The 21,379-nt window shown below is 38.3% G+C and overlaps 1 protein-coding gene across 2 annotated transcripts in view; it reads left to right on the top strand.

Moving 5' to 3' along the window:
- Positions 1–294: 294 nt before the first annotated feature.
- rasa3 (RAS p21 protein activator 3) overlaps positions 295–21,379 on the top strand; it is a 37,602-nt gene continuing 16,517 nt past the window's right edge. The window contains exons 1-5 of one of the 2 annotated variants that reach the window (XM_067496184.1): positions 295–580; positions 12,839–12,956; positions 14,487–14,590; positions 15,867–15,961; positions 19,073–19,149. In XM_067496184.1, the coding sequence (XP_067352285.1) occupies positions 526–580; positions 12,839–12,956; positions 14,487–14,590; positions 15,867–15,961; positions 19,073–19,149 (449 nt within the window). In that variant the 5' untranslated portion in view covers positions 295–525. The remainder of the gene's footprint in view (positions 581–12,838; positions 12,957–14,486; positions 14,591–15,866; positions 15,962–19,072; positions 19,150–21,379) is intronic. The other variant, XM_067496185.1, reaches the window with a different exon arrangement.

The raw sequence follows: 21,379 nt of genomic DNA, 5'->3' as shown, positions 1-21,379 counted from the left end.
CAATCCAACTACCACTTCACCACAGTAAAACAACAAGCATCCTGCTATGTAGAACACAAATTAAAGCATGGCCCAGCATTATGAAGAAAGGGCCATGTAATAGGCTACTGTCTTGTTCCAAGCCTCGGTGATTCCTGGCCACAAGATTTTTCCTAATTCACCAGAGGGGCTCTGTACAATATGTTTTATTAAATGATTGTTACACAGATTCAGTCTTTATCCGGTTTAGTGAATGGGCAGAACTACAGTGTGGCACACCCTCCATACCCATGCGTGGGCGGTGTTGCGTGAAGCCACACCTCCACCGGCTCTGCTGCTGCTGCTGGTGCTGCGGGATTCTCAAGTCGAAGCTGTTCGCTTGTTCTCAGCCAGCCAGCAGCGGCAGTGGTCGGACCCGGGTATGTGCGCTGTCCGGAGAGCATAGATGTGCAAAAGCCCTGGAATATCCGTGCGCTGGAGAGACCAGAACCGACCACTGGATTGTCTTTATTTAGTCGTCAAAAGGGAAGGAGCCACGGTGACAGCATGGCGGTAGAAGAGGAAGGTCTCCGGGTTTTCCAGAGCGTTAAAATAAAAATAGGTAAGAAGAGGAAAAATCCCTACCCCCAGTCTGAGCGCCTCAATGGATGGCTCCATATTAACGGGCCAAGCAGGCAGGCAGTGAGGGCTGGACACCGGACTGATTCGGATCTGTCTTGTTGTCCCTGTTATGGTTTTTCATACCACACGTTTCCCTGTCAGTGCAGGGAAACCTGCACATGTGAAAGGGGGGAAAAAATCTGAGATCTTAACCTTTGTGGAACGTTGTGGGAATTTGGCAGCTGGCATTAGGATCCTAATGGTGTGTTAGAGAGCTGCTGCTGCTGGGTGACATTTAGGAGACTGTGCTACATAAAGATTTGTGCATATCCAGATGTGTGTTCTGTACACTTTGGATCAAACTAGCCATTATTTCTTTTTAGGTGCAGTCACCCATGTTATTGCACCCCCTTCTCCTTCTGTCCTCCCCCTCGGAACAGCTTTATGCCTGACTGTGTAGTTATTGATTGGTAGCCCAGATTTCTATATTTAGGTATATAGCTGGTCTCCAGTGGGTACCCTGGTTTGTAGGAGGCATGTGGTGCATGGTGTCTTGTGAATGGAGCCATGAGGAGGCTGAGGGCAGTTTGTAATCAAGGGTTGTGTGCAGAGAATAGTGTTTTATGCAATTTAGAAAAAAAATCTCTCTTGATAGGGAATAGATATGATCTGTTTTTGGAACATGTGACTAACTGTACATAAATGCATGTATCTCATGGATTACAATAGATATTAAAAGTAGGAAATATCATTACTTTACAGGGGATAAAAATGAGGTCACTGTAATCTTACTTTTAAGTCAGAAATATTGTCCTAAAAAGGCTCTTTATATATTTTAGAGAAGCTGGAATTATATAATTTGTGTTTAAGTAATAAATTGGTTGGTCATGCTTCAGAAAACAGTCATGCTTTTATGTTTTATCTTTTAATATTAAACCAGTTCTGTGTGCTTGAACTGTTATCTCAGGTCAATATGGGACATTTGTGACTGTCTCCTTTTGTTTTCACTGACATCTGGCACCCAGTTCATCCTGGCTGTTTGTTTTGACTCCAAACATGCGACAGAAGGGATGAGCTGAGAAAGAAAAATGACAACAAACACACATACAAGCTGTGGGGCTGTGTGTTTATGCCAGCTCGCATTAGATAGCAACATCCTGTGGCCTTTTTCATTGGAGCTCATAGAGTAAGATTGGCTGTAGTTTTAAGCTCCTTACCTGTCATCAGAATTGGCTGCAGAGAAACAGCTGGAGAGAACCACACTGAGATGAGTTTACAAAAGAGTCCAGGCCTTGTGAGATAATATTCTCAGACCTGTAACTCCAGGGAGATATTTAAATCACAAAGGCCTCATTAGTTTGTTGCACTTTGTGAATGAATGTTCAGTCATCCAGCAGCGTTGAGTTCCTGTGAATAAAAGCTGAATGACTAAAGGACCTGTGTTCATCGCAAATGTCGTTCCTGGAAACAGGACTGTTCACTGCTCACGTCAGTAAACATCAGTGTTGGAGGAAGTAGTCAGACCCTGCACTTAAGTAGAATATTCTGTTGCAATTATAATAGAGGTAGGATTACTTAGGTAAAATTACTGAACGCAGAAAATGGTCCTTGTGTATTGTCTATTATTGCTGAATAATTGCTAGTACATTGATGTGCAAGTAGCCTTTTAATGTTGTATTTGGTTGAGGTGGTAACTTAAATTAAAAATATTATTTCATATAAAACTATTAAAGCATTATTTGATACGAATAACTTGGTTCAAACTTGATTTTCAAACCAAAACTTCAACAAATTGATAATTTTAAAATATAAAAAAACATGATTTTTAACATCACACATGAAGATGTGTTCCCTGCACTGTGATGGATGTTATTCATATGGTTTAAAGCCATCAAGTCAAACAGCTAACAGTTATTCATTTAAATGTCGTAGAGTAAAAAAATATATATAGTGGCATCAAGTGGAAATACTGGAAGTGGAAGTAAATTACAAGTGAAGTGAAATGTGTGTTAAGAACAACACTTGAGTAAGTACTTAGTTTCATTCCTCCACTGGCAAACTCTATCGATATGTCAGTACTTGTTATTTACAATTTACTGACATTCCCAGAGAACATTTATGCTGTTGTTTCAGAGGTCACTAAGTCCTAATTCTTCGGTAACAGTCGAGCTTACGTGTAGTTACCTAGCAGCATTCATACTTGCTGTCAGTCTGATTCCCATGGCCCTCTGCTAACAGTAATGCCTGTGTAACCCTTGCATCAGATCGTTTTCATCAAAGTGTTGTCCTTTGTCATGAGGATGCAGTTGGCTGATGACTCAGAGCTCAAAATCTGTCACTTATTTGTAGTAGAGGGGGGCAAGCGAGAGGTGGCTTTTATTGTTATGATTTGCCAGGTGATGACTGTTCTCAGTTTCCTGGAGGAACACATGAATTTTGGAAACTGAACAAGGCTACTGGGCTCGAGTCAGTACTGTCTGGGGAACACAGGAAACAGGAAACTACCCCCAATTCACTTCCTGATTGGCTGGAATAGACTACAAAAGAATTGTGTTTTTTCCTGCATGGCAACAAGCTAATACAGAGCAGATGTAGTGAAACACAGAGCGAGGGACAGAGCTGGTGTCTCCCATACAGAAGCAGGCTGTGCTTCGTCTGTCAGCGCTCAGAGAGATGGGATGTCTCGGTGGCACAGCTGGAGTCGGGACTTTGCTCTAATTAACAACAACATATGTACATCCGACCTCTCTGTCACTGCAAGAAACATAGTTTGATCTGGATAAATATCTGCTTTGATTAAGACATCAGAATATAGTTTGCAGCAAATTACTCCTTAATTAAATATCTTAAATCACACTGTCAGTAAGTGAATGTGACACGTTCTGTGAGGTAAAGCTCTGCTTAATCCCTCAGAACTTAAAGGTACCCTGCAGAGTTGCACACTGGAATAGGGAGCCATATATTTTTCTAAGTAGTTCCCAGTTTTGTTTAGATTATGCGCACGCACGGTGACAAACAAGCTGAGGTGCAAACATGCATGCAACGCTTCACTACTTTGTCTGTTTACTTTTTGATGCTGGGTGGATAGTGACTATTGGGCAATTACAGATAAAATGATGAGCATACCATGAGAGCAGTGGGACTGAACCAAAACAGTTTGAGCCAATGACACCAAAACAATTATTATGATGGTGATAAAACCCTAGTTAGATCTGATGGTTCTCTGTGGGTTTTATCGCTACGAGTGACTTGTTTATCATTATACCTAGTCAGTAAAATGTTAATGACAGCAGCTTTAAAGACACTTATGGAGAAATAAGAAGGGGAAAGCAGAATCCAGAGGTTAAATTAAGTGGATTGTGTACACTAGATGACATAGAACATACTGTACATGTACTGTAAGTAACAATGAAATGAGTACATTTGTAGTTGTTGGTCTATTTGTAAGCACACTGTCGTATTATTATTTCTGCATATTTACATTTTGCTGTTTAATCCCAAGTTAAGGGTTAAGATCCTGCCAGAGTTCAGTATGGGCCAGATACTGCCTGGTGTGAACAAGCATATGTTATTAGATTTGATATACTTTATAGTGTGGCATCACATCATTACTATTTAATAACGTTGTAAAAATAATAGTGTAATATTGTATACAGGGAAAATAGTGTGGAAATAGCGATCAACATCGAGAGGGCCAGTGCAAAGAAACACTAGATTACATACTGCATAGAGGTGATAAGGTGCTGGGGGTCCAGGAAATTGGAGTGAATCCAGGCAGCTTAGGCTGGATGACTAAGACCAGTATGAACTTGCAAGGGAAGGAAAAGTTGTTTTTATTGACAGAGCCCTCCCCCGCCAAACAGAGGTTCCCAAACTTCCTCCTGTCCAGACTGAATAGGAGATGTGGAGTGACAGAGAGAACGAGGTGAACTTTGTGTAGAGGACTTATTTAACTCATGCTTTTTGTTTTTACTTAAGAAGAACAAGTTAGACATGAGGCAAGGATTTCATTGTGTTCATTACAACAACCTTGTTTACATACAGTACAGGCGTTTACATGCCTAGTCCTCCATTTACTCCTAGAAGAGCTTCTCTGCAAAGTAGTTGGCTGTAAACATGTGTGTTGACTGTTCAGTCTAGGCTTGGCAGGCCTTACTATATTCAGCTATGTGGCCTCCATGAGAACACAGCACTGGGAATAGTGGGGAAGTATCACTGTAGGACAAACTTGCATGGTCAGCACGAGTAAATAAAGAGTTTGACAGCACCTTCAGGTTGTCGTTCAAATGCCCTGTGGAAGAAATCAACATGATCTGTCTATGACCTCTACCTGGTTACATAGACACAGGCATAAAAATGTGCATCATGTGGCAGAGAGAAATTCAACTGTCCAACAAGTGTCAAGAACCAGTTGCCATATCGTTTCTTTGTTGTGAAAAAGCAAAATTACCACAGAAAGTTCTGTAGCAAATGACTCTGCGCATTACATCAAGTTTTGCAACATTGTTGCTCTATGGCAACACCAGCAGTCTCAGCTTGCCACATAGGAGGGACTTAAACCCAATTTAAACTCACTTTCCTGTGATATCATATCTCTCCATTAGTTTCCATGTGCATGTAGCATTGAAAAAAAGTGGGAGAGCTGATGTTATTTACTGAGAGTTAAGCAAATGTGTGACCTGATCAGACCATATAATGCTGTGAAGCTCCCTCCATTCAGCCTCTAGTGGTACCTCTTACTTTGAAAGATTACACCCACATCCTGAATGAGAATACCAGCTTTCTGACCCTGACTTCTAACATGTGAGCAGATTTTTAGGCCAGATTTCTCCTTCACTGCAAACATCTTTCTGCGTGTTTATGATTGTATGTTTTAGTTTTACTCAAGTTTACTCAAGACTAACAAATCTGTGATCATTAGCTCTATGCCGCACTAAACAGAAAGTGAGATTGATCAGTAACTGAACACACAGACTGGTGCAGCACACCCTCTCTTCAAATGTAAACTCCCTTTTTTCCACTTTCTGTCTCCTCATGCTGTTGTGGTTGTGCGGAAACGTCAGCACAGAACAGCTCAGCTGGTTTCACTGTAAGGGTTGTTATTCATGGTGTACAATTTGCAACATGAAGGATTACATTGAAAAGTGGTGCTGCTGCAGCTACTACAAACAATGTGTGAGCTTTATAAGAGAAGTTATGTTGACACTTACATTGAATTTGTAGATTATTATTGTGTTAATAAAAATAAAACGTGTATGTTTCTGATTTAAGTACTGTACATTTTATAAATCAATGTAGCTTCAATGAGGTATAATTAGATTTTATTTTGCTGAATATCTGACATATGTTATGTCAGTCAGGATGGAATGTTTTTCTGTCTGACCTTTAGGCTACTTATAGTAACCAGACTCTGTCTTTTGTGACAAACATTCAATGCAGGCTTTAACAGGTGGTGCTTTCCTCAGAGCTCTAAGGTGGTTCATAACACTGCACCTTTAGCTGCATTTAGCCAAGCCGAGTCTGATTTTAGAAACATATGTTAACGCTGGAGAAGCAGATTACGATTTAGCTACAATTGTATAGCAATTTCAATTCTGTGTAACTGTCATGCAAGCTCACCACATCCAGACTTCTTCTTAAAAGCAGCGAAAAAGTGACATTTAAAGCCTTTAAAGCAATAGTTAAAAGATACAGGAGAAATCAGCAGGTTTTTAGTGATAGTGTCAGATAATGTTGTATAACTGCAAAATCTTTTCTAACCGATTGCGCTGCATAGACACCTCTGCTGTGCTACTGGCTCCACTCAAATGAAAGAGAGGACGTTTGGATTGTGTGTTGGAGCTACAAACATGAGCGTGTTTTTACAGCCATTTGTTCCTTTTTTAGTATTTGTTTGTAGAAATACATTTTATTGGTCACTGGACGTCAAATGACTTGGGGATCTGACTGTAGCCATAACTTGGCTAAAATGTGCTTGCAGCTAATTGCTTATTTGAGACTGAGTTTGAAGTATGTGAGCATAAACCAAATAGGCTGTGTTGAACAAAAGACACAAATGAGTGCAAAATCATAGGGGCAACTGTAAAAGACTTGCTGTTTGACGACTGTCCATGACTGCTGTTGTCTGTATGATGTTACTTTTTTGGATTTATTGTCCCATCTCATGAACGTGATATCTCAGAAAGACCCTGAGAGAAGTTATTCAAATTTTGGCAAAAATTTCCACTTGTACTTAAGGGTAAAGTGGTTCGGATTTGGTGGTAAAAGGTTAAGGCTTAAAACCACTGTGACTTCCTATCGATCCAAATTTTGTCAGTACAGTATTTCAGGAAAGTCAGGCATGAATTTCATTACATCTGGCACAATGTCCTCTTAGACTCATGGATAAACTGATTAGAATATGAGTCTGGAAAGATAGGCATAGAATTTGCAACTTGACTGGTTGGCAGACGCATAGAACCCAAGGTAGTTATTCTAAATTGGGTTTTTATGAGGGAGAATTAGATAATAATAATCACATTTTTCAAATATTTCACTGCGTAATCAAAGCCACTGCTGTGAATATCCAGAGAGTTGGTTTGTTTGTGTGGGTGTGGGTGTGGGTGTAGTGTTTTTATATTTATTCATTTTCTGAGAGTCATAAATGTCTTACAGTGTTTTTTTTCGGTTCCTGTTCTGACTCTGCCTCAAGACATCAAAGGAACCAAGCATTAACAGTGGGAGAATATATTGCGCTCTTACAAGTTTCACTCCTTTTTTCCTTTCTCACGGTGCTTCTCTCTGTTTCTCTCTCTCTCTCCCCTCTCTCTCTCTTTCTCTCTCTCGCTCTCTCTCTCTCTCTCTCTCACACACACACACACACACACACACACACACACACAACAGGGTTGTTCGCTGCTTTTAAACTACATCTTGGATCCAGTTGAAATTCCTTTCTCCTCATCTCATTTCCTGTTGTAGCTTTCTCCAAAGCAAACCACTCTCCACTTTTCTATCTGTCTGACTTCTCTCTGTGTCTCTGTAGCCTCCTCTCTCACCCTTGATTGACTACACTGCTTGTATTTTTCTCAGTAACACCAACAACCCCCCACCCTGCCCTCTCCTTTCCTTAAAGCCACTGAAAGCATTCACGCTTGTGTATCCTCAAATGTTTTCTTGTCGGAGAAGATTTGTTGGGCTGTTAACACAAGTGTGACCCAGTTGGACTAGTCAACGTATGAGGAAGCAGAACAAAGCTACGCAACATTTTTGATGTTTTGAATTGCTCCTGTTCACTTTCACCCTCTTTGGGCTGTTCCTGTCATGAATATGTCTGTGCAATTACGCCCACGTGGTGTTTTGCGTGCACACTACACACACGCATCAGCAGTGTGTCTTCCCCACTGTGTGTTTTGATACTAAAGCAAGATATTCTCCAAGGGCAGCTGCAGTGATGCTTGATGAAAAGAGAAAGCTGCTGTTGCTGTTGTTGTTTATTTACTGATTATTTTTGAATTGTGAGGAGACCCAATGCACCCATATGATAAAAGTAAAATATGGACAGATGAAAAAAGGGAGACAACTGGAAACTGAGGAAAGTGGATTTAGGTTAAAGCTAATTCTGAAAAGGAAAATGAAAGCAACTATGACTGTGCAGATCAAAAGCAGAAAATGGACTTCAGACAAAGAGGAAAACGAGCAATAAACAGACCTGGATAATTTGAAATTAAGAGAGAGTCAAGGCCAGGCGTAGACAGATTACAAACTCCGGTTTAATATCAAAGTCTTTAATGCGTTAAATGACACGTTACTGGATGTGCTTATCCATTCTGTTGTAACAGACTCAGTCTCCACTAAACATAAATGCACAAATGTGCAAAAGCGAAACTTCTTCTCCACCCTCAGTGTTGTGGTAAACATGTTAAGCTCTCTACTGCTTATCAACTCCTCCAGAAATATAAGAAAACTGTCCAGCAGTTCCTTCTTTGCTAAACAGGAAGCTGCAATATGACACCCTGTTTCTGTAAGAAGGTACTGTCACAAGGTTATGGTTTAAATGCAAAAACAGTCAATATCGAGATTTAAACAGCAATCAAACTCCTCCATCCATCCTGACCTCACTGCTAAGCAGACTTTGTCACTGTCACCAGACTTCCTGTCATTATTTATGTAGCCACCAGAGGGGTCATAATAAATAGGCAGACAAACGGCTTGAGGGAACGTAATTTTGTCGAAAAACTACAGATTTCATATTTTTTTAAGTAAGTTCAAGTGCTTAGTCATTTGTTAAATTGGTTATTTATTAAAAAATAAATTTATTTATATAAATTCATTGATTTTACTTGTATATAGTTATAAAAATAATATATTTGTATTTTTGACTATTTGGCTTTGTCAGATTGCCACACAAGACCATTTTATACAGTATCACTTTGTTAGTTAATAGCCATTGTAAATATTTTTGACCTTTCATAGACTAATGATTAATCAAAAGATTAGATAAAGGCCTCTAGTGAAAATGTTTTTTTAAATGCTGGCATTGCAGGGTATGGCAGGTGGATCCAACACCTAAGTTCCCATGTGATTATCAGGACCTGGGATTATATTATCCGGAGTTAGATAGAGGGTTAATATCAGTTCTGGTCAGTAACTATTCTGTTAGATATTTAGAGAATTTAGAGTTGTTAAATGCACATTTGACAGCTGACAATAATAACATATTAATTTGCTATTGAGTTATAACTATAATAATGAAAATCAGTGTGGGTAATTTATTTTCAGTGACTTCTCCAACATAGTACTGAGTGTGACATTTTCCAGATGAACAATACTGTAAAGTTATATTCCATTATAATACAAATACAGGCAGGTAAAATAAACCATTAATATCAGCTCAGCTATAGTTTATAGTATAAGATATAAGATATAAAAGAGCACCAAATTCACCAGAATGATCAATATTATGTGACTTGTTGACGTTTGAAGGTGATGGTAGTTTCTTCCATTATTGGGATGAGGTGAAACCTCTGGCTGCTTCTTCAGCTACAGTATAAAGGTTTGGTTCAGGAGAAAAATAAAAAATACAATACAGAATGTGTTATAAAGATAATATTTCTTAAATGTAAATACAAATGATGTGTGTATCCTTTTTGTACATGATTTTTGCTCTCCAGCAACTTTGATTTTGAACCTCAGGTTTGTCTTTTCTTTGGAAGTAGAGTCCTTAAACACACACAGACACACACACAGACGCAGAGCTGAGAAAGCTGTGGTAATCCCATGATGTTGTGGTTATTAGGATGACCTGGATGGTGCAATCCAATCAAGGGACTGCACAGGTCAAGAATAAGAGCAGGGTGAAAACAGAGATTGGAAGGAGTTCAGGAGCATGGTGAATGAGGAGGATTACAGGAGGGAGCTAAATAAATGAGAGAGAAGCAAAGACAGGGGAGAGCTCTAATAACAGTGGACAAGTAAAGGGATAAAAGACAGTGGTAAGAGAGGCTTAAGTCAATGCTCAGCTTTCGTACATAAACACATAGTTTTTAACAACAGATTCAAACTGTACACCCTGTTTTGCAGCTTAAATTTTCTAAATGAAGGTTATTAATGTTTCGTCATAATGCATATCTGAATTCATTGAGATATAGTTAATAGTTAAAATACAGAGGGCATCTATTTGTGTAAGCATTTTATATTTGTCCTGTGTATATTATTAATCCTACTAAACGTCGAGATCCTGGCTAGTTTCTTCTTAATAACCATCTATTTGTTACTCTAATTGCAGATTGAAATAATCTATTTTCTAGGATTTCTAGTAACAACAGTACATTGTCTAGTAACAACAGTGCATTGTCTAGGTGAGGTGATAAAGCTTTGTATATTGTCAACAAACTGTAATTGAAACCAACAATGGTTTTAGCTTCCAGTTTGCTTTATCAGTGACATACTGCAGGCTCGTGCACACACACACACACATACACACCTTTCTTATGTTAGCCTGGATGGTCTGTGTCCAACTGTTTCTTTTTTACAATTTACAGAAACAGTCATCTTACATTCACACCCACTTCACACTGTGATCGGTCAGTTGTGAAGAGGTGAGACCCTACACTGGCTTTGCTCTTGCTCGGTTTTTCATTTTGGCGACAGACTTCAAACAACTTTTCATGTCTTCTGGGACTAAAATTGTGCACCAGTACCCAGATTTTTGCTTGATTGTCTTGACTCCTCTCTCTGTGATGGTAACTGTACATAAACACTTATTTTGTTGTTTGATTGTGCGAGGTTTTCCATCCTACCTGTTACAACTGTCCGTCTTAAACATGTGCCACAACTAGATTGTTTTAATTTACATCAGTAGTAAAACAGCTGGACCCTGTTGTTCTTAGAAAATTTCAACTATTGCTGTTTTTTTGGGGCATCCAGCAAAACCAAGTGCTGTTCAGAAGGTGGTGTAGCAGAGCATACCAGAGCAGGAGAGGGAGCAGAGTGGATTGATTTTGATTTTCACATATACGGTTGGTCTCTTGCCTGCAGAGTAAGTTTACCAGAGTGTAAATAAATCAGAGGGCTTTATCCAAACTGTGTAATTGCATGTTAGGGAGAGCTTTGTGATTAATATGATTACTCACCTCCTCCTAGTGATGACATATATTACGTTTTCATTGTTGCACCATTGCAACACCAACTGTTAAACATTAAATGGGTATATTATAAAATAAATTTCTTTGGAAATTAAACTAAACATAAAAAAACAACAAAACCAGATAGATCATGTTCAGTTTTCCATAGTGATAAAACTGACTTTGCAGTAAGTGTGAATTGAAAAGTCTAATGCTGCAGGTATAATACTGCAATAATAATACTGAATCTGAAACTGTGGTAATATGTTTTGCTGTTTTACAGTTGGCTATTTGGTGTCAAATGTCAACTCTGTTCCCTTCCCCCCTTCGTTTGTTGGATGCAGGGTCAAAGACACCTCAGTGGGTACAGCAAAACGTTTTTCGTAGCTAACAGATTTCTTATTTCTTCGGCAGCATTCTAGTGCAGTGGGAGAAATGTTTTTTTTTAACTGGCTGAAGAGATTATGACTGTTTTGTGGGTTTATTTTTAGTAACCCTAATAAAAAAGCATTTTACCACGGTAATTAAATTCTTTTCTGGAGCAGCAGTTCCCAAAGTGGGGATTGTGTTCCTAGATATATTGTATATAAGGAGTCAAAAGTTAATTAAAGGGAGGACAAAGGGGGAAAAGTTGTATCTTTCTTGTATTTGTTCTTGCTTACTTTCTTGTAAAATACTGAACAACGTCGCTCAGTTTAAGAGGAAAAAAGCAGACATTACCTAATTTCTTTGGTTATGAGCCAAACATGGGGAACTACTGTTGGGGAATTTTAGGTTTTAAAGAGAAAGTGTTAGTTTGCATAAAGCAGCCATCACCCACAAACTCATGCTTTAATTGTAAAGAATTTACTTACTATATTTGAACTCAGTAAAAACAGTAGTTTCCTCTTGCTCAGCTTGTCTTCTCAGTGTCAGCATAAGATTCCTGTGCAGAGAATGGAGCATTATTGGCACAGACACTGACAGTGTTGGGCTAACACATGTGTAACTATAGACTGCAGAGTGTTCTGGGTCCCCAGGGCAAAGACAAACAGAATAAGTAACAGAGTACTGACTAACATAGATCGACGGTTTCATAAAAGAGAATAAATTGCTCCTGTGGGACTGGAACACCACCTTTGTGGTTTGTGTGTCTGTGTGTCTCAGCGGTTGATTGGGTCTACATTCTTGTGGAAAGGAGTGCTATCTGTCACATGTTTGATGAACAGATTTGGCTTCAAGAGGCCCCAGGAAATGTCCCACACAGATATCCTTCATTCACAGATCTGACAACACACACACACACACACACACACACACACACACACACACACACACACACACACACACAAACAGTGTTGCATTGTTATTTGGGTGACTAGTTCCGGCAGCATTGGTATTTGTTGATATTTGTGAGTCCAGTGTAAAAGTAGCCACTCTGAGAGTTTAGATCATTGTACTGCTGTGTCGGCTGTGGTGATATAATGATAATGAAAGTGTGTAATAGAGGGTGATAGACCCTGCCAACTCAGCCAAGATATTGAACTTACATCATGTGTTTTTTTATTGTCCACAAATAAACAATCACATATTGCGGTGTGCCTAAATAAATACATTGTTATTGCTTACAACAGAACTCATAAATAATACTGCCTCTTTCTTTTTTCTTTCTCCAGGAGAAGCAAAAAATATCCCTCCATACCCAGGGCCAAACAAGATGAGGGACTGTTACTGCACTGTTAACCTGGACCAAGAGGAGGTCTTTAGGACCAAGATCGTGGAGAAGTCACTTTGGTGTGTTGAGGGCTCCTTTCACTTTTTTTTCATCTCCCTCCTTTTGTCAATTGTCATTTTGGTCTGTATGTTCAGAAATCTGCAACCCTAAAGGTCAAATCATGGGTTATAACTCAAGGCACTGGTCTAAATTTAAAAATCTATTCATTGAGATGGTGTTAATAAGTTTTGCTCATCTTTTACTTTATTTTAGTTGTTGTCCTCTGTTTACTCATAAGAATAATGAACAGTATATAGCAAGTTTTCCGTTCCCTAAACACCTGCAAATATAAATATAATTTGCAACATCACAAATATAATAAAAACAAATTCCCGTGTGACATGTTGGGTTTTAAATTCCATCTCAAATTGAAAGTAGGCTGTATGGTGAAGTAGGAGATATCCTGTTTTGAGCAGTTAAACCTTTAATTTGTAAGTATTGTTAATTTTCTAAGATCCAGATCTCAAGTGCTTTTAAGATTTCTTTCAAAATTCTGCTAAAACCGTTTATTATTCAAAACACATTTAATATGTCTTAATGTGCGATGGTTATTGTACTATACGTGACACACAAGCTGGAGTATTTTTTTACATTTATTCTTTAAATGGGTTGGCACACAAAATTAAATTACATTTATGTAAAGATCCTGTATGTGTGAGGCCCTCAGTGTCACTCCATGCATCCCTTTGTCTTTATATGTACTGAGAAACAGAAAATATCAGTAAGTGTTGGCTGCCCCGAGGCTTTGGCTCAAGAGATTCTCATTGCATTGATTTCCATGGTTGTCATTTAGGTGAAATAGAGTGTGGCGCATCAACAGGCCACTCGTCACATACATACAGTATCTGTTCTGGTAGCTTAACAGACGGTAGCAGATTTCATGTGATTCAAGAGAAGTTGTAAATCCATATAAAGTATAAGCACTTTTTTTCCTAAATGACTGATAAACATAATAGTCATCTTTGTGCAAGATGCATGAAAGTATATAGCCGGTGGTGACAATTTAATAAGAGGAATTAAATCGTAATACATGTTTTTATTATGTTTCAATACTCTCTGCTGTTACAGTGTTGCCCAGTGCCCTGTAAGTATTGCAGAGGATGCAGAATAAACCTCCTTCTGTATCTCATAATGTGAGAAAATTTGGTGCGGCTGTAACTCAGTTGGTAAGGAAGGCATTTGGGACGTAGTAGGTCATAACTAAGAAAAAAAAGTATTTTTTGTCAAATGCAAAGAAATAGTTATTATTATTATTTAAATTTGTGATTTCATTTCATATCACTAAAATTGATGTTTAGGATGTGCATACTGCAGTAATCAAACCTCACAGAGATGTGAATGTTAAAGGTTTTGTTTGTAATTTTATTTAATTTTTTCTTTTAGCATAATCTTTGGCGCAACTGAATCTGTGATTTCCTCTCACAACATAAAGGACCTTTTTGTTGTATTTAAAAAGTTAAATGTGTACATTCGTGTTTGTGGTAAAACATCCCCTATCACATGAACGAGTATCTAATCACAGTTTACTTTGTGTCTTCTGTCACCTCCAGTCCATTCTATGGGGAGGACTTCTACTGTGAGATCCCACGTAGCTTTAGACACCTCTCTTTCTACATCTTCGACAGGGATGTTTTCAGGAGGGACTCCAGTATCGGTGAGTTAACAGCTGCTGTTAAGAACTAACCCTAAACCAACTCTGAATATGATGCAAGATTTTTTTGAATTATGGAAAGGTTTTGGAAGGAGGAAAAAGCTTTATCATAATTGTACAGAAGCTCAAGCTGAATGTCAGGTGTCTCTTCACTTTTATGAAACTGCAATAGCACTTACGATGAACTGTTCTGTTTTTTCCATTATTGTAGCATCTAATGTGTGGACTTTAGACTGTTTTTAAAATACCATAACCCAAGTCATTTAAAACGGCCAAGCAGTCAAAACACAAGTTGGGTAATAAAAACAAATGCGAGTATTTTATTCCGCAATTGCGCCATTTTTCCTGAACCAAAAGAAGTTCAAGTTATTAACTTCAAGTGAAGACATGAAAGTCTTTATTACTACATGAATAGTGAGATTTGGGTCACGCATTATTTGCTTTTTGTGCCTTTTGTCAGTTGCTGGAGCATTAAAAGAAGATTTTGGAAAATACGCTCATTCACTTTCTTGCCAGGAGTTGGATGTGAAGATTGATGCCACTCTGATGTCTGTGAGGCAAACAGAATTGCCATTAAATATAATATATAACAAAACACACCTTCTAGCATCAACATTGCTAATAAACATGTTATAGGTGTATTGCCTGTTTAGTATGTCTAAAAGAGTTAAGTTTTAATGTTTTTATTTGGATTAAAAGATAAACATAAAACATTCAAATAAAAGTTGCATATCTTAGCTTCTTACCCATGTTTTTTTATGCTGAGCTTAGCTAACCCCTTGCATGGCATGAGAGGTGTCTTAAAGTTCAAATGATTCCTTTAAGGTCGTTTTACAGAGTAGTACTTTAGCACATAAAAGGTGTGTGTGTATTTGTGTGCAGGCGGATGCTTTTAATCTGTGTTATTGGGTGTGTCTGTGACCACCAACCACAAACCGAAAAATCTTTCTTATGGTGTGATATTTATCTTTAACACTATCATCGCTCTTGTTTACGTGTGTGTGTGCGTGTGTGCGTGTGAGAGAGCGTGGAAAAATTGGGTGTGGGTGTAGCTTGTTAGTTTCAGCGCAGAAATAACGGGGTCATTTCTAGGCCACTGACAGTGCGCTTTGTGAGTATTGGTGCACCAGGTGCCAACATTCATTAAAAGTGAGTAGTGTTTGGATTCACAGTTTGTGAACAGGCATGTGAGCATGTGTGGTTGTAGGCTTTTTAGGAGGCGTAACGCGAGATGTGTTTTGGTCTAATTTGTCTTTGTTGTGTGTCAACCTGTGTGCAGGCAAAGTTGCAGTGAAGAAAGAGGACCTGCAGAAATATCACAGCAAAGACACCTGGTTCCAGCTTCAACCTGTCAGTGCTGACTCAGAGGTGCAGGTCAGTACAGAGAGGAAACACAAACACATCACACATTTTAACAACAAAGCACCCTCCCTTTGTCCTTTTTTCATCTTCGCTTTAGTTTCTGTTTCCCACCTTCACCTAACACCTGTGGGTGTTACATATTGATCCTCCCTGCTGACTGGCATCAGCCAAGTGTTAGTTGACATCAAAAGCTTCCTTTGAATGTTTTCTTAGATTTTGAATCAGATGCTGAGAGAAGAAGCTGCCATGAATTCTTCATAGATATAAAAGTGAACCAGAGAGGCCTTTATTTGGGACAGACAGGCTGCTGTTTTCCTTGTTCCCAGTTATTGCAAAAACACATTGTGCTGGGTATTCCACTTGGCCTTTTCTGTTAACAAAGCTTAGCTGCCATAAGTGAAACCAAATGTTTACTCCGGAATTAAAAGTCTTGCAGCCTTCCCTTTATTGATAGGCCTTTAATGTTAGCATTAATTAGGAATAGGGCAAAGAACAAATGACTGAAAAGGCTAATTTAACATTTCCATAAAATGAGTTTGAGTTGAATTAGTGTACACTATATTGCAATGCACTTTAAACTGAACTGAACGATTGTAATTACCAACCAACCTTGTTCATGGCCTTTTACATGAATACGAGATTTTATACAAGCATTTACAGTATGTAAGTTGAAAGAAGAAACAACATAACCCTTTTCATAAAAATGACATTGAAGACCAGTAAAACACACCCTTTGCACACACACTCAGCTTTACGTGCTCTAGTCTGATATGTGGCTTTTAGTGGCTAATGTTAGCAGACTTCAGGTAATATTTTGGTGTAGCTGAGATTACTGGGTTAGTTTGCTGACTGTCTTACCTTACTATACTTGTTATGCAGTTACTCCACACTTTACAGTAGCATTTACTATCATCTCATGATTATCACTTGTGGCCACAGAAAGCACTGTTCAGCAAAACCTACTTTAACATTTGAGTCTTTAGTTAAAAGAAAAATATCTTAATAGAATACATTCTTTAAAGTAAAGCATTGATGTCCTGGGTTTGTAAGTGCTCTTGTATCAACCCTGTGCACCCTGCATACAGTATATTCATAGATACACACTACAATATACATGTCTGTAGGCATGTTAATATTTGAAGTGGGGCAAAACCCAAATAAACACAGCATGTGTGCACCTGAAACAGTTGATCCTGCAGGGTCAAAGTGACCTGGCTCTTTGTGTAAATACTTAAAAACGGATTTGTTCCATTTGTGGCGACATGTTTAAGGACTCAAAATATAGTTTTTATTAACATCTTGATATTTTCCACACTCTCACTTGTCATGAGTGAATAATAGCAGGCCATGAAAGATGGCAAGGTGTTTATTTAGGTGGCTGGTTGTGGTTTTGATATATTGTTTAAAACAATAATAAGATTTACATGTTACATGTAAATTATTATTATTATATTATTATTTTAAAGCAAATCACTCCCATTGTAAGTGGGGTATAGAAAGAAAGTCCTGCCTGAAATGTTCAAATATAATTTTAATTTGTTCGAACTGAATGTTTGCACCTCATTCTACGTTTTAATCATTAACAGTTTATTAAGTATGATAATAATTAACTTGTAAGGATATCGATGTAATATATTCATGTGTCTTATTTTCTAAACAGTGTGACTGTTGTTTTCTTAGAACCGGTTGCTACTTCTAGGTAAACTCAAGGTCAAAGGTGCCGAACGTTTCATGCTGTTGATGTTACTGAAATAAGGTTGTGTTCAGTTTATAGTAGGTTTGTTAATATTTATGTCTACAAACTGGAAAACTAATTCCCTTACACAGAGTGTGTTGATCACTGAACAATAATTTTCAGTTTACTGCTGTTTTTGTGATGGTGCAAGACGCAGAGAAAAGTCTGCACGGTCCATGGAAACTCTTAAAAGGGAATTTAGTTGATGTAGTAGCTACTTTATCCATAATTAAAGCAGCACCCTCCATTCTTGGGATAATCTTAGTAATTATTTAGCTACAGATAAAGCTGTATTGTATATAGTTACACCTTTGCTTCTAGTGGTTATTGGTGATCCTGTTTAGAGTGCATTTTCACATTGTACATGTTCAACATTTTACAGTTACATATTAATATATTGTGTTTTACTATTCACTATTCAGCAATCTCGCCCACACACATGCACGCACACACCCAGCACATAGTATTGCACACGCAGAGCTGGAGACACAGTGAACGGTAACATCTGCAGACAGATGGGTGTGTGTAACCCCGGAGCAGGGATCTGAAACAGAGACACATTCATCCGAAGAGCCGGGAAGAGGAAGGATGTGTGAAAGAATGAGAGAAAAGAGAGAAAAGCGAGGGAGATGGATCAAATGAAGTAGGAAGATAGAGTGTCTCTCTTTTCTTTTCAATAGAGGACACATTGTTTGGCCTGTGTGCACATGTGTAAGTGTGTGTGTTTGTTCCCTGTGCTTGAATCGCCCTGAAAGAGCAACGCCTGTGAGTTTGCATACTGATGCTGTTAATTAATGGAGCTTTTCTGGACAGCTGCACCACTACAATGTCATTATACCATTAATCCAATCACTTCAGAGGGAAAATAACTTTAGCATGACATTCATTCAATGTTGGTGGAAGAGTGACACATTTGTTTTGAGTGTGTATTTTTGTTTTGGAGAATTATTGTTTGCCGGTGTGTTGTTTGTTTATACAAAAATGAATCCATCCATTCCCAGCCATAAACAGTACTGCATGTACTATACATGTACAGTTCAAAAGATACATGATACAATGTGTATAGTACTACATATCTGTGGTACCAGAGAGGCAGTGAGCCGCTGGACTCCACAGTGCCCACTAAAAATCATCTACAGGTTTGGTAAATTGAATTTTTGGACAACTTGAAGGGCTTGTTTTTTATTCTTTAAAACTTGTGGTTGGACCTGACAGTTTACATTTTTAGATAGTTATCGCTTCTATAATATTTATTGAACTTTTCCTGTTATTGGGCACCTGGCTATGTGGTGATATTATCATAAGTACTCTGTAATATCCTGAGTTTTGTATGTACTGTCATTAGAAGAAGTGCGTAAAGTGTGTATTTGTCTTTGTGTTTTTTGTAGGGAAAGGTACACCTGGAGCTGCGGCTGAGTGAAGTCATCACAGACAGTGGAGTCATCAACCATAAACTAGCCACACGGTATGGCTGCGAACACACACAAACACACACACACGCACAGACATAGGGTCTTATACCTTACATATATTATGATGTAGCACAGAAAATAGAGTTTATGCAAAGACAGTAATAAAGAAGAGTAGTTTCCTTACCAATAGTAAAAATTCTTACTATTTGCAAAATGCAAACATTAAATCTAGAATTTCATAGCTTTATTTTTGTAGAAAAGAAGATAATAAGAAAGACTAACTTCACTGAAGTGAGAGGTGGTTGAAAGTCTGAAAGAAATGTAAAGGTCTCTAAAACAGTGGAGACTTTTGTCAGCAAAGCCTTATCTTCAGTGTTTTTCATCAAAAGATACTGTGTGATCCGTGTATATCCGTGTTTAAAGCATCATTTCCAACATTTGCAAAGCAAATTTTTAGAAGTATTGTTTACAGCCATGTTACCTTTTGATGGTGCATTGCAAAATTCCTGGCATGCTACTGTTGCCAGCTGGACTCCCTGGTCCATAAAAGCTCTAAATTTGCATCATTAACATCATAATTCTTAGACATTTGATGTGGACAGATGTTATATGAAGTTTGATGGTAAAACATATTTTATTTCACTTCTAACATGCATGACTTGGAGATGATGAGCCCAGAGATGTTCGTGTAGAGTCAGTGTGCTGTTGTGTGTGTGAATCAACACATTTGGGAAATCAGGAAGCCATAAACCTGCCCTCACATCATGTTTCTGGAAGTGTGTGCTGTTGTAAAATGTGCTTGTACACACATGTGGTATGGTGGGATTATTTTTTTGTGTGTTTGTGCATGCTTGTTTGCTCTTCCTCTGTAGCATGCTGCAATAAAGTCTGATGATGAACCAGCGTGGCACTGGTCCCAGACCACATTGTGGTTAAGAAGCTTAGAGCAGAGAGCAGGAGGTCATCTAGTCAGATTTCTCTAGAAAGACACGTGTATGAGAGAGCCGAAGAGCAAGCTGGGTCCATTCAGATCAAAATGAGAGACAATAATTTATATATTTCTCTTTATTTACTGCTATATAGAGGTTTTGAGTGAAAAAGTTTCTTGTGTCAAGCAAAATGGCATTAGCTTCCTTCACAGTGTGTCTGGTATCTTACAAATTAGATTTGCGATTGATTTGTCTGTGCAGCAAAGAAACCTGCTTAACCTGCTTTGTTTCCTCAATGAAGTACAGTAGCATTACCATAAGTTATTTAGAAATAAAAAGACATAGGAACATATTCAGAGTTGCTTTAAATAAATATTGTACTTAATTACAAATCTGAGGACCTTCAGCTCAAAGTATTAGCATTTCATGCTAGTTTATACTTCCCCTCCACACTTCCTCTACATTTTAGGGGACAGTATTATTTTCTGTCTAATGAGATTGTTTTTCTACTGGTCGCTAATGTAGCGTCGACCTACTGGTCTTAAGCAGATATGAGAAAGTCTTTGTCTTCCTCACGCCACAATTCCTGTTTTTAATTTTAAAACTTATAATCTTATAATCCTTTACAGCCACAAAAATGCTGTAAAATCCACTTTCACAAACACAGTAGGACAACTCCCAAGCACCTGTTAAGAGATTTTCATGTTTAAAATTAGTGGAGGTCCCGAACATTCTTGAAAGAATCTTTCACAATAATGTGATACCCTCTTCCGTCACTTGAAAATGCTGACAGAAACAAACATGGTTTAATGTACAATATCATAAATGACACAAGAAATAGTATCAACAAGAACAAATATATTTTACTTTCTGGAAGATAGTCAATTTTCAGTTTTCATTTCACTCATTTGGCATAGTGCACTTGTCGATAACTCTGACTCAGAATCACATCTGATTTTTTAGTGCCATGTTTTTTTTTTGGCAGGCGACTATGATGTAATTCATTTCCTTCTCATTTGAGTGAAATTGTTTTTGACAGGATACGTGGGCGCAGGAAAAAAGTACATTACCAGATATGAATAATACTGACTATAACAAATAAGTCTGCTTCACCACCAATGTCTGGTATTGTCAGAGTGGTGCTGAGGGACAGGGGTGGATAGTAGGCCAAGCAGGGGTTATATAAACAAGCTTACTGGACAGGAAGCACTCTGGTATTAGTGATGCTTAACCCAGCCCATTCCTTATTCCTAACTAGGAACCTGTGGGCGTGTGTGTGTGTGTGTTTGTGTGTGTGTATGTGTCAGCAGGAAGGTGCAAGCTGGGTCATGTGTGTCAGCGTAGTTGTGGGCAG

Source organism: Channa argus, chromosome 2 (assembly GCF_033026475.1).
Source record: "Channa argus isolate prfri chromosome 2, Channa argus male v1.0, whole genome shotgun sequence".
In the NCBI taxonomy this organism is placed as follows: domain Eukaryota; kingdom Metazoa; phylum Chordata; class Actinopteri; order Anabantiformes; family Channidae; genus Channa; species Channa argus.
Note: the sequence above shows the minus strand (reverse complement) of the source record. Positions and strands in the feature narration are given on the sequence as shown.